The sequence below is a fragment of the Equus asinus genome, chromosome 5 (genome assembly GCF_041296235.1).
Source record: "Equus asinus isolate D_3611 breed Donkey chromosome 5, EquAss-T2T_v2, whole genome shotgun sequence".
In the NCBI taxonomy this organism is placed as follows: Eukaryota; Metazoa; Chordata; class Mammalia; order Perissodactyla; family Equidae; genus Equus; species Equus asinus.
In genome coordinates this window covers 86,866,488-86,879,971 of record NC_091794.1, presented here as the reverse complement: position 1 = coordinate 86,879,971, position 13,484 = coordinate 86,866,488, and the positions used below count along the sequence as shown (strand labels likewise).

At 55.1% G+C, this 13,484-nt stretch overlaps 1 protein-coding gene across 6 annotated transcripts; it reads left to right on the top strand.

Moving 5' to 3' along the window:
• Positions 1–3: 3 nt before the first annotated feature.
• On the top strand, positions 4–8,802 carry NCDN (neurochondrin). 6 transcript variants are annotated; one of them, XM_070510342.1, is made up of 9 exons: positions 101–216; positions 486–553; positions 1,116–1,301; positions 1,430–1,570; positions 2,669–3,637; positions 4,470–4,711; positions 5,289–5,513; positions 5,848–5,990; positions 7,291–8,802. In XM_070510342.1, the coding sequence occupies exons 4-9, from the start codon at positions 1,448–1,450 to the stop codon at positions 7,725–7,727; spliced, it is 2,139 nt and encodes a 712-aa protein (XP_070366443.1). In that variant the 5' UTR covers positions 101–216; positions 486–553; positions 1,116–1,301; positions 1,430–1,447; the 3' UTR covers positions 7,728–8,802. The 6 variants fall into 6 exon arrangements, with proteins under 6 accessions (XP_014695593.1, XP_070366443.1, XP_014695587.1 ...); XM_014840101.3 differs by lacking the exon at positions 1,116–1,301 and having other exon boundaries at positions 112–216; XM_070510343.1 differs by lacking the exons at positions 101–216; positions 486–553 and adding an exon at positions 554–1,028.
• The last annotated feature ends 4,682 nt before the right edge of the window (positions 8,803–13,484 follow it).

Here is a 13,484-nt window from a genome sequence, read left to right as displayed (position 1 = left end):
CCGCAACGGCAGCACCCCCCCACGGTTTAGCGCCCTGCCGCGCCATTGGCCAGAGCCTGGAGTGAAGCCGCCACGGATTGGTCGAGATCGCTGCGGGGGTGGGGGTGGAGCTGCAGCAGCCTGGAGCCCGGAGTGGGCAACGCGGCGTGAGCAGCGGCCCCAGGTTCCTGGAGCATCGCTCTCGGAGAAGACTTCGCCGTTCGGGGCCGCAGCCTGGTGAGCTCAGCCCCCTTCAGGCCCTCCCCTACATCCCAGCCGGGACCTCTCCGAGCTGGCGCTGATCGATGCCGACAGACCCCGGGGACCCTATCGCGACTCCATCGCGCCATATCGCGACATCATCGTGCCCTGTCGAGACTCCATTTTGTCACAGCCCTTTTCAATATATAGCTCTATTTTTTTTATTTGCCCTGTCATCTTTGGGGGCTGTCTCATGTCGTGATTTTGCCGTGATCTCTCCGTGACATCACCGCGCCATCGTGAAGTGTGATCTCATCGCCGCCTTGTCGTGACTTCATCAATGTCGTGTTGTGACCTGGCTGCGGCGGGACAGGTGGTGACCGCCAGGAACCCTCCTCCCCTTCTCATCTCCCCATCTCAGCAGCCCCGCTTCGATTATCCGGCTTTTGAAGTCTCCGTTGTCCTGGGAGCTGCCCGGGACCCCTTCTTGCTTCTCCAGCCCCTGCCGACATCCACAGGCTGGTAGCGGTGCGGGGAGGGCTAGAAGAGGGAGCGCAAGGGGTTAATTCTGCTGCTGCTTCTGCTGCTGCTGCTGCTGCTGCTGCGGCGGCTTCTGCCCGAGGGAGGGAAAGGAGAGGAGGCAAGAAGCCTGCGGGGGCGACTGAGAGCCCTGGCTGGAGGGGTGGGGTCTCCAGAGGGCCCTCCAGGTCTTCCCTGGTCAGCGTCCTGCATCCTCACTTCTGCTCAAGCTTGTCTCCTGCTTATTCTGAAGATGGGAGAGGAAAGGAAACCTAGGATGCCCTTTTCCCTCATGTCAGCCTGAGTCCGGATAATCGAACTTCACCCATGTATGTCTCCATTCCTCCCTGTCTGTCCTCACCACTCCCTCCGTGTGTGCCTGGTGGAGGGAGATAAAACCCCACCTCTGGTGCCAGGGGACAGCTGAGCAGTGGGGCCAGCACCCTCCCACCCCCAGGAGATTGATGAGGAGAGCTGTCCAGCAGAGGAGCAGGATGCATGGTCCTTCTTTCCCGCTTTCTGGAGGTGACCTTGGACCAGGGTCCCTTCTTCATCCCTAAGGATTTGAGGGTCCAGCCCCATAAAGAGGCTCCCCAAAGGAGGTCAGTCCTGAGGAGCCCATTCCTCCTGATCCCTCCTTCTGTGCCAATCCCTCCCTCCATCCTCCACTCCCACCCCCACCCCCACCCCTCCTCTGCAGAGGGATGCTCAGTCCCTCTTGTGTTCACAGTTGGGCAAGGCGGGCATCATGGCCTCGGATTGCGAGCCAGCTCTGAACCAGGCAGAGAGCCGAAACCCCACCCTGGAGCGCTACCTAGGAGCCCTCCGTGAGGCCAAGAATGACAGCGAGCAGTTTGCAGCCCTGCTGCTAGTAAGGAACTGACTGAAAATTGGGAGGTGGGAAGGGCTGGGTGGTTGGGCCCCCCAGGAATGGGGTCAACAAGTCCCCAAGGATATATAGGCAACCCTAGATGCACCAAAGAAGGCCTAAGATGCCTGTCTTTGGACTCTTTTTTGCTCCCCTGAGTATGGGGACAAAGGGGAGAGTGGGGGTGAATACGGCTTATGGTCCTAGGAGCGTTGGAGGAGGCTGCCTGGGTCTGCTCTCTGGGGCGTCCCAGAGCAGATGGGAGCTGACTCATAGGGTAACAGCAGCAGGTAGTAACTAGTGCAGAGTACTTGAGGGCTGGGGATGATTGTTCTGGGGGTGGAGAGAGTAGCAAGGCTGTAAGTGACCGGGAAAGGGTCCCAGGGGATCGCTGGGCCGGCAGTAGTTAGGCTGAGGGTAAGGGATGTGGTTTGGGGCTTCGCTGTATTGGAGAAACCCCAGCTGGGGACAGCAGAGCAGGAGCTGCAGTGCTGGGAAGGGGGGGTTAGGTTGGGGGGGGGGGGTGAAGGGAGGAGGGAGTACAGCCGCTGTTGTTTGCCATGGCAACAGGAAGAAGGCTCCAGAGTCAAGGGCTCACACTGCAGCAGAGGAGGTGTTTAGGGGAAATGTAAGGGGAAATGTTTTGACAAGCAGAGCGGCGAGACACAGGAGCCATTTCCCATGAGAAGGTGGCGGGAATGGATCAGAGACTTCTCTAGAGGGAACAATTAGGAAGGGACCCTAAATCCTTGGAGGATTTTAAACACTGAATTCTAAGCCCCTTCCAACTCAGGTTGTGGGTGTCTAGACTAGACATCAAGAAGAACTTCCCGACTGACCAGGTGATGAAACAGCAGAATGAGTAGTTGAGGAGGACTAGACCCCTTCCACAGATATACTCGTAGATGAGGGGTCCCAGAGGTCACACCTATCTGTCTCTGGGGAAGAGGAAGGAGCAGGATGACCTCTGAGAGGCTTCCTGAGCCCAGAGTGAGTCCCATTACATAACCTAATCATGCGAATGGTCAGTGCACCAGGGTGCAGGGGACAGTCTTTGCCACCTCTTTCTTTCATCCTGCTGACAGCACATACTCCCCCTAGGTGACCAAGGCAGTCAAAGCAGGTGACATCGATGCCAAAACTCGGCGGCGGATCTTCGATGCTGTAGGCTTCACCTTCCCCAATCGTCTTTTGACCAGCAAGGAGGCACCAGATGGCTGCCCTGACCACGTCCTCCGGGCCCTGGGCGTGGCCCTGCTGGCCTGCTTCTGCAGTGACCCTGAACTGGCCGCCCATCCCCAGGTCCTGAACAAGATCCCCATCCTTAGCACCTTCCTCACAGCCCGGGGGGACCCCGACGATGCTGCCCGCCGTTCCATGATCGATGACACCTACCAGTGCCTGACGGCTGTGGCAGGCACACCCCGTGGGCCACGACACCTCATTGCTGGTGGCACTGTGTCTGCCCTGTGTCAGGCATACCTGGGGCATGGCTATGGCTTTGACCAGGCCCTGGCACTCTTGGTGGGGCTGCTGGCTGCTGCCGAGACACAGTGCTGGAAGGAGGCAGAGCCCGACCTGCTGGCTGTGTTGCGGGGCCTCAGTGAAGATTTCCAGAAAGCTGAGGATGCCAGCAAGTTTGAGCTCTGCCAGTTGCTACCCCTCTTTCTGCCCCCTACAACCGTGCCCTCTGAATGCCTCCGGGATCTGCAGGCCGGGCTGGCACGTATCCTGGGCAGCAAGCTGAGCTCCTGGCAGCGCAACCCCGCACTGAAGCTGGCAGCCCGCCTGGCACACGCCTGCGGCTCCGACTGGATCCCGGCGGGCAGCTCCGGGAGCAAGTTCCTGGCCCTGCTGGTGAATCTGGCATGCGTGGAAGTGCGGCTGGCACTGGAGGAGACAGGCACGGAGGTGAAAGAGGATGTAGTGACCGCCTGCTATGCCCTCATGGAGTTGGGGATCCAGGAATGCACCCGCTGTGAGCAGTCACTGCTGAAGGAGCCACAGAAGGTGCAGCTTGTGAGCATCATGAAGGAGGCCATCGGGGCTGTCATCCACTACCTGCAGCAGGTGAGGGTGCAGTGGCCTGCAGAGGAAGCCCAGTGCGGAGGGAGGCAGAAGGCAGGGGAAAGGGGGAAGTGAAACTCCTGCACTTTGGTGTAATGGGGAGACAGCAGTATAATGGGGAGATGAAGATGCACTACCACAGGCTGATCCTCCAGCACTCCAGGGAGTAGTGTGTGACCAAACCTCCCTCTCCCCCCCGTCCCTGAGCCTCCTCACAAGCACCAAACCACACACCATATGTGCACTCACATCACGGTACACACACGCGCACACACAACACGGTAACCTCCCACTCACAACCCTCCCCCCTCCCCCTGGTACACACACACAAAATCGAAGCAGTCTGTTCTGCTCCATCTCTGTAGCATCATTTAACACACATACACATACAAACTTGCAGCGGTGCAGGGGAAAGGAGCAGGGCTGACTGGTTCCCGGCCTCTGTAGAGGTTCTGCCAGCTCCTCCCCGGTCCAAACACACCGAGGGAGTGTTTACTTAGCCTTGGATCTGTGAGTTTCCGTCTAGCCTTGACATACTAGAGAGATAGGCAGAGAGGGGCATGTGACTTGAGTCCCAGCAAGTGCAGGGCTATGTCTTCTGAAGTCCAGTTCGATCAGCTGAGGGCATGCTCTGTGCCAAGCCCCTGTTGGGTGTGTCCCTACCATGTGCTAGGTGCTGGGCACAAAAAGCAGAATGAGGCTCGGTGCCTGTCTTTGAAGGGCTCGTGGGCCAGAATTCCCTTCTAGTTGTGTTATTCCTAGACTGGCCGGCATGCTGGCCAGGCACAGAGAGTTTCTGGTCCTGCTCCATCTCAAAGGGGTCCTATGGCAACAGGTGGGGCAGGAGAAGCAGAAGGAGCCCTTTGTGTTTGCATCCGTGCGCATCCTGGGTGCCTGGCTGGCCGAAGAGACCTCATCTCTGCGCAAGGAGGTTTGCCAGCTGCTGCCCTTCCTTGTCCGCTATGCCAAGACCCTCTACGAGGAGGCCGAGGAGACCAATGACCTCTCCCAGCAGGTGGCCACCCTGGCCATCTCCCCCACCACCTCAGGGCCCACCTGGCCAGGGGACGCTCTCCGGTGAGTTTGTAGTTACAGCCTGTCCAGCCAGACAGTTCTAAAGACACGTGTAGTACAGGGACACCTCCTCCCCCCAAGCTGGGCTGTGCTGGGCTTCCTGACTGGGGCATGAGATTGCCTTTAGGGTTATTTCTGTTTGTTTTCAGGGACTTGTTCCCACAAGACTCCCGGACTGCCAAGTGTCACTTGCCAACCCCAGATTTCTCTATCCAGACAGAACTCATGCCCAGTGAGCATCTGCTCCCTGCAAGGCATTTTGCTATACCCTTTACCAAAACTATCTCATTTGGTCCACACAGAAAATCTATGACATGAGTCTCATCCACATCTTCAGGATGAGGAAGCTGAGACTCAAAGAAGTTCAAGTAACTTGCCCACACTCACACCATGTGGCAGAGCCCAGGTTGAGCCTAGGCTGTGTAACTCTGAAGCTTGTGATTTTTCTGCAGTACCTCTGAGGACGTGTCCTCCTCCTCCCCTGCTTCCATTTATCTTATGTGGGATGCCCCCAAAAAGAGAAGCCTTTTGCCTTCATCTCTCCCAACCCCTTATTCATGTGTTCCTTCCACACCCCCAGGCTTCTTCTGCCCGGCTGGTGCCACCTGACAGTCGAAGATGGGCCCCGGGAGATCCTGATCAAGGAGGGGGCCCCCTCACTTCTGTGCAAGTATTTCCTGCAGCAGTGGGAACTCACATCCCCTGGCCATGACACCTCAGTGCTGCCTGACAGCGTGGAGATTGGCCTGCAGACCTGCTGTCACATCTTTCTCAACCTCGTGGTCACTGCACCAGGACTGATCAAGTGAGGCTGGGAGCAGGTCGGAAGAAGCAAGGGGGGCTGCTCAAACTTGCCCCAAATCATTAGTCTCCTACTTTGCTTCCCTAGGCCCAGGGATTCCTGTTAGTGTGGGAATGAAAGGGTCTCAGAATAGACAGAACTACCCCACTAACGGATTTGGCTTACTTGGAACCCCTCTGGGTATATCTGCCTGCTCCAGACATACCCAGTCTCTGCTCCCCAGATGCCATGAATGGGGCCCGAGGTTAACTCTCTACCCTGCTGTCTAATTTGCCAAGCCTTGGTCTGGCTCTCCTAACCCCCCGCCTCCCCCATCTTTCCCTCCCTTTCTCCCCAGGCGAGATGCCTGCTTCACGTCTCTTATGAACACCCTGATGACTTCGCTGCCCGCACTGGTGCAACAGCAGGGGAGGCTGCTTCTGGCTGCCAATGTGGCCACCCTAGGCCTCCTCATGGCCCGGCTCCTTAGCACCTCTCCAGGTAAGCCCTGGGGACCCAGTCCTAAAGGATGGGGGCAGAAGAGCTGGGTGGACCTGCTGTGTTCGGGGCATAAGCCACCATTTTCAGAAAATGGATTTATAGAATTTTCCAATCAAGAGGAAATCTCTGAAGTATGTCTCCAGCCCCCACCTCACCCCACCCTTCTTTCCAAAATGATAACATTCTCTTCCTTCTGAAGACTTTTAAGGCAGGAGCTGGTGGGTGTAAGTACAGGCCTGTTCAGAGGCACAGGCATAGGCACCTGGAATTCCCAGCAGCTCAAGGAATCTGAATCCAGTGTTTTCAAGGTGGAGCCGCCCCCACCCAGGCCTTGAGTCAGAAACATGACTGCTTTCCATTGAGGTTTTTCTCTGCTTAGCACCTCACCTCCCTCGTGACACCCTTCAGTGCTCAGTGTTCCTCTGCACATGCCTTCTCCCCTCACTGCCTCACTCTGGCTATGTGCAGGGGGAGGGGCGTCCCCTCCAGCCCTACCAGCCCTCTGTGTCTCCCACTTTGGCCGTGGGTGTCTGCTTGGGTCCCTCTGTCCCTGCCTGTTCCCTCTGCCCCATCTGTCAGGTTGGAGGAGCTGAGCAGATGCCTGGGAACAGGGTGTAACAAGCCCGTACCCTCAGCTGCCTCTGTGTTCTCTGGACGGGGATCCCAGCAGGGTACCCGGCAGTGGGAAGGGAAGTACATCCCAGTGGACCAGGAGTCCCCCTGCCCTCTAGCCCCCATGCTCCTTCAGTCCCAGGCTGCATCTCCATAGGCCCTGAGTAGAGCCCCAATGCTAGTTTACCCACCAATGCCACCAGGTTAGACTAACAGCCTCCAAGAGAAGCATCTGCAGTGCAGGGGTGAACCCCTGCCCGGCAGGTGAGCAAAGCCCAGGTCAGCAGCCCGTGGGTCCCTCTGGTGCCCTCTTCTGGCCCAAGAATCAAATCGGTGCATCTCCTTAGCCTGTTGAGGAGCTCTAGGCCCAACAGACGCTCTTGTCACTTCTGACTACAGGAGGATCTGACCCTGAGGTTGAGTGTACCAAGATTATTACATTAATTCTAACAACAGATGTCTAAGATTAGCACTATTGGCCCCGTTTTACAAGTGAAGAAACGAGACCCAGAAAAGTGAATTACCCAAAGTTAAGCCGTGAAGTCAAAGGGAGGGTTTGAACCCAGGCAGGCTGATGCCAGGCTATGCTTCAGCTGCCCGAGTGTGCCCACCCAGGAAGGGAAAGTAAGGGTCTGGCAAAGCAGCTGGCCCATCTGGTTCATGCCCCGACTCCCTCCTTGCCTTCTAGCTCTTCAGGGGACACCAGCATCCCGGGGTTTCTTCGCAGCTGCCATCCTCTTCCTGTCGCAGTCCCACGTGGCTCGGGCGACGCCTGGCTCAGACCAGGCAGTGCTGGCCCTGTCCCCTGACTACGAGGGCATCTGGGCCGATCTGCAGGAGCTCTGGTTCCTGGGCATGCAGGCCTTCACAGGCTGCGTGCCACTGCTGCCCTGGCTGGCTCCCGCTGCCCTGCGCTCCCGCTGGCCGCAGGAGCTGCTCCAGCTACTAGGCAGCGTCAGCCCCAACTCAGTCAAGCCCGAGATGGTAGCCGCCTATCAGGGTGTCCTGGTTGAGTTGGCACGGGCCAACCGGCTGTGTCGGGAGGCCATGAGGCTGCAGGCGGGCGAGGAGACTGCCAGCCACTACCGTATGGCTGCCCTGGAGCAATGCCTGTCAGAGCCCTGAGGGGGTGTCCACTGGGGACAGACCCGGGGGCAGGTAGCGAGGGATGGAGGGAGGAGGCATCTTCCCTGAAGCCCCCAAACTGGACCTCCCCTCCCTAAAATTCCCCCCTAAACACCCCAGCTTTCTGGCTTTTCTGAGGGCAAGGGCATGGTGCCCACCCTTCAAGTGTAAGGAACTGCGTCCCGCCTCCTGGGCCTACTCAGGGGCAAGGATTGGCTTGGAAATCAATGTGGCTGTCCCCGCCAGGCCGGGGAAGGTTGGAGCAGCCCCCAAGGAGGGGGGCACTAGGTGTCGTTGTGTCCGATGTCTGGCTCCCTCACAGGAGGGAGGCCCTAGGGTGGGACAGGGCTGGCAGGAGCTGGCTGCCTCAGCCCATGTGCCCTGCCGGCCAGGGCGTGGGCTCCCCTAGGTTGTGGTGCCCCTCTGGCCTCCCAGGTCCACGTCCTTTAAATTGGCCATTTGGTTATTGCCCTTGGCCCCCTTGGGCAGAGAATAGGCTCAGGCCATTGACATCGCAGTTCTTCCTATCAACTTCAGTGACCCAGGGTCTGAACTGTCCCATCCTTCCAGGGAAACCTGGGACAGACAGGCCTGGTGGGGGGTGGGGAAATCTTCCACCTGAGCTTCCTTGATGGGACCCAGGAGCCCTTAGGCCCTGGTCTCTAAGCTTTTGTGTCATGTTGCAGCAGAGTGACAGTGGGGGTTGGGGGGTTATTTATTTTGCCTGTCCTTATCCCTGCTTGGATACCTGAGCATCTGATCCCTGTCCCCCTGGTGCCATCTGGCCTGGCTGAAGCCAGGAACAGGAGGGACCCTTCCCCAGGTCCGCATGTTTCCCTAGTGACTGCACCCCATTGCCATCGTGGTGCCTGGCTTTAACTCCCACCCTGCTATGATTCCTCTCTGCAGAGAGACGCGACTGGCGGCTCCAGCAGGGACTACCTTTCTCATGAACCCAGGGCCCCCCCCCAACCTGATCCCTTCCTGCCCCCCTACTCTCCCCCAGTTTGTTCTGTGATTGCCAAGTTCAAAGCTGTGCACATGTGGACACTCAATAAATGTTCATTGGTGACAAGATGGCTTCTGTGTGCTCTGTCCTGCACTTTTTCTTTCCCTTCCAGGCTCCAGCAGCTCACAACTACCATTTGCTGAACACATGCCCTGCTAGGCACACTTCACAAGTGTTATCTCATTCAGCTCGCCCCCAAGAATCCTGTGAAGCAGGCATTATCCTGATTTTACAGAAGAAACAGGATGAGGAGGTGATTGGCTCAGGGTGTTGCAACTAGTAAGTGCCAGAGCCAAGACTAGGCAGCCTCCACTAGGCTATCCAACTTCTCAGCCCACACCCTTCATTGCTAGAACACGGTTGCAAACTCAAATGTTAATGTGGCCAGGCCTAGTGGGGGTTCTGATGTTTACAAATGAAGTCCTGCCCCTCCATGCCACCAGGGTGTTGCCAAGTGGCACTGCCACATCCTCCCATTTCAAGAGGGAAGTCAGAAATCCTGATTTTTATGTGAAATCTGATTTTTTGAGTGTTGATTTTTAAAAATTAAATCACTACTACCCCAACAGAACACCTGCAGACCAAATGTGGCTTTCAGGCAACCAGCTGTTCACCTCTGTTCTATGCCAAGTGAGAAGGAGAAGGGCCTGAGAGCTTCAGCAGGAGCCTGGAGCCGAGCACCCACTGTCTCACCAGCCTGAGCCAAGCTGTCAGATTGGAGCCAGACCAGCCCTAAGCCCACACTCTCTGCAGACTCTTCTCCACCTAGGCCCTCAAGTCTGCAACATTCACTGAGCACATCCTAAGTGCCTACCTGTGGTTGGCTATGCATAGACAGACAGGAACGTGTATTTATTGATCTATTGAGAGTCACACTCTTGGCGTGGATTCCCTGAAATCCCTGAAAAATATAAAAAGACCCTGTCTTCAAGAAGCTTGAAATCTAGAGGGGAAACAAGGCAACAGACTGCTCCTAAAGATATAAGCAGTTGCTTCTATGGGGGTCACAACAAAGTGTGGCTGAAGCATGAGAGCCCCTCAGCCTGGCTGAATAAGTCCAGGAAAACTCAGGAAGTATTGGTCTGAGACCTGAGGGTGAGGAGGGGCTTGCCAGATAGACAAGCAGAGGAACAGCAGGTGTAAAGGCATGCAAACTTGAGAACTGCAATAGGTTATTAGTGCAACAGAGGAGTGGGAAGTGGGAGGTGGTGGAAGATGAGGTTGGACCAGTGACCATGGACCAGATCTAACAAGTCCTGGTGTGCCATGCTAAGAAGCTTAGATGTGAGATCATGCCAAGACTGCAGATTTTGGAGCAGACTGAACGTGATCCAGCTTGCATTTTAGAAAGATGATTTTGGCTGCAAAAGGGACGACCGAGGAAGGGAGCTCAGAGAGGTGGTAGTAAGCCTTAGCTAAGCCAGTGGCAGTGAGGACGGAGAAAATATAGGTAGGAGTTAGTTAATAGGGCTTGGTGATTAATTGGACGTGAAGAAGAATAAAGAGCCAAGGATGACTTCGAGATTCCTGATCTGGGCCACTGAGTGGATAATGGGGCCATCCACTGTCATGGGGAACACCGGGAGAGAAACAGGTTCGTGCAAAGTATAAGCTCATTTTGGTAAATGGTGAATTTGTGCTGCTTGTGGAATACCCAGGGGGCAGTTGCTTCTGCCTTCTGGAGCTGGAAAGAGGTCTGGGTGAGTGACAGATTGGGGAGTTGTCAGAGGGTCCTTAGAGTCATGGGAGTAACTGAGACCGTCTAGGGAAGCGAAAAGAGAAGGGAAGGGCCCCAAAGTAAGTGGCGACCACACATGGTTCCTGCTCTCAAAGTACTCTCCCTCACGCAGTGGGGGAGCCAAACCCCACAGAAAGCCTCATAATACAAGGCAGACTGAGCTCTGTACTTCAATGAGAGATGATCAGAGAGTTCTGGGTTCCAGAACAGGGAGGGGGCTAGCCTAACTGGGGGAGACCAAGCTTGCTCCTGGTAATTCAGCCGAGAGGGAGGAAAGGGGGGCCTGAGCTGCAGTTGTGGGATCTAACCACGAGGTGGCGCCTCAGCATCCCCTTGTGCCAGATTTCCTCCAGCCTGCAAACACTCAGACCCAGAGCAGGAGGTTGTCAAAGGCTGGGAGGAGGGAGGCTGTGTCCACAATAAAGGAGGCAGGCCTGAGTTTTTTCTTAACATACAGTCCAAATGCAAGCTCACTTTTTGAAAAGAGAGGGAAAGATTTGAGTCTGAGAGAAGAGTAATATGCCAAGTATGCCAAATGGGAGTCCATACGTGTTTGAACACGCACACCTATGTGTCAATATATATCCCGTGTTCCCACGTGTGTGTGTGTTTCCCATGAGTGTCTCTGTGCATGTTGTATGCCCCATGTGCCCAGGAGAATCTGCATGTGTTCCCCTGTGCACGTCCCAGGCCTCCACATGTATGCATGTATCCCAGAGAGTGGGCAACCAGCAGTGCCCACCTCCATGCCTCAGAAAGTGAGGAGTCCCTGGGCCCTGAAAGAGAAGAGACACAGAGTCTGCAGCCAAAGGACCTTGAAGTTTTTAGGAGCCCCAAAGCAGCAGCAGATCATGGAGAACGTTCCTCTCCCCACTAGCCATAATCAAAGTCATTTGTCAAATGACCTCCTTAGATTATTCCTGGGTTCTATGTCTAGCTACCCAGGGTCACGTTCACATGGAGGCTTCCTAAAGAATCCCTCAATAGGCCGAAAGATTCATAAACTCATCCATTTATTCATTTATCATTTAATAAGCATTCACTGAGCACCTGCCACACACCAAGCCCAGTGCAGGACACATTTTCTATTTCTCCTTTCTTCTTCTTGTGAAGTGGTTTATGAGACAGGAAAGAAAAATTAGTTGCAGCTGTGAAGAGCCTGGAATGCTGGTTAGAGTGTTTAAACTTTTTTTCCCTGAAGATGGGCCATGGGGAGCCCCAGAAGAGTTTTCAGTAGGGGGTGACATGGGCCAGTCACTCTTGTGGCTGAATGGAATTGGAATTGGATCAGAAGAGATATGCATGAAGGCAGGAGGCCAGTTAGAGGATTGTTGCAATGGTCCAGGCAGTGGTTCTCACACTTTACTGTGCTTCTGAGTGACCTTACAGGCTTATTAAGACACAGATTGCTGGGACCCACCCCAAGAGTTATTGATTTAGTAGGTCTGAGGTGAGGTCCAAGAACTGGCGCTTCTAACAAGTTCCCAGATGTTGTAGGTGATGCTGGCCCCACGCTTTGAGAACTACTGGTCTGTGAGAAATAGTATAGTAGCTAAGGTGCTGACAGAGGGGTGGAGAGAGATGTTTAAGGGTTAGAAATGACAACAGTCTATGAAGATGAGCTTGCGGGGGTGAGGAGGAGGGCAAAGTCTGGGATGATTCTGGGGTTTTTTTGGGGTGAGGAAGATTGGCCCTAAGCTAACACCTGTGCCAATCTTCCTCTATTTTTTATATGTGGGATGACACCATAGTACGGCTTGATGAGTGGTGTGTAGGTCTGCGCCCAGGAACCAAACTCAGGACAGCTGAAACAGAGCACACGAACTTAACCACTATACCACCAGGCTGGCCCCGACTCTGTTTTAATTTGAAGGATGGTGGTGCCATTTACAGAACTATAGGACACAAGAAGAGAAGCAGATTGGGGTTGGTGGCAGGGGTGGAGGTGTTGAGTTCACTTTGAGACCTGGAAAGTCTCAGATGGCTGCAACAAGATGTCTGGAGGGAATACTCAGCTGGCAATTGCATTTATGAGTTTGGATTGATACAGACTGGAGATAACCAGTTTGGGAGATAACAGAGGACAGGTAGTCATTGAAGTCTTGAGAAAGGATGAACTGACTCATGAAGAGTGTACATAGGAGGAAAAGGCAGAAGACTCAATCCTGAGAATGAATAATTGACATTGAGGATGTGGGTGAAAAGAGAGGAGACAGAAAAGAAGACTGAGAAGTGGTCAGAGCAGAAAGGAGGAAAACGAGCCAAGAAGGGAGTGTCTTGAACTGCAGGGAAGTAGGGTGAAGAAACCCAAGGAAGCCACCGGCCAGGCAGCCCTTCCTGCCATTCTGGCCTTCCCAAGCCTGCTGGAGAGAACACCGGATCCCCAGAGCTGGGCATGGGCAGCAACAGCTAGTGCCCGCCATGGTAACACACAAACACATAGCCTACGCATGTTGGTGTAACGAATGCACACCATCCACCATGTGGGTCAGTTACACTCATATTCAGTCAACAGTCTCTGGGTGTGACAGGCCCACACTCAACCAGCCGAGGCCCTCGTGGCTTCAGAAACATCGTGAGCCCTTCTCAGGTGGAACTCATGCCCAACCCCCGTTCCAGACAACTCTCTGTCTGGCCAGTTTGTGTCTTCAACCTCCTTGAAGTTGGGACTTTGGCTTGGGATTAGGAATTACCAGCCTGCGAAAGCCTGAGTCAAGTGGGCACCCTCAAAGGGGTTTGATCCAGAAACATTGAGAGAGACTGTGATGCCCCCCCCAACGCGCACGCACACGTGAGCCAGTGGGCTTGAGTCTGCAGCTCCTAAACTTTGTCCACATTCACGTTCGCCCACCTCATAATGGTGCAGTGAGGTGTTTAGAGAACGGACTGATACCCGTTTTACAGACAAGAAAGCTGAGGCCGCGTCAGAGCAGCGCTTTGCCCAAACGCAAAGATGCAACGGAGCTGAGACGCAAACCTCCGGCCCCTATGTCCCAGCCTTGAATCCTTC

Coding starts and splice junctions, on each gene's coding strand:
- NCDN (XM_014840101.3), top strand. CDS start 521: ATGTCGTGTTGTGACCTGGCTGCGGCGGGACAG. Junction 4,712..5,288: donor TGGCCAGGGGACGCTCTCCG/GTGAGTTTGTAG, acceptor CCACACCCCCAG/GCTTCTTCTGCCCGGCTGGT. Junction 5,991..7,290: donor GCTCCTTAGCACCTCTCCAG/GTAAGCCCTGGG, acceptor CTTGCCTTCTAG/CTCTTCAGGGGACACCAGCA.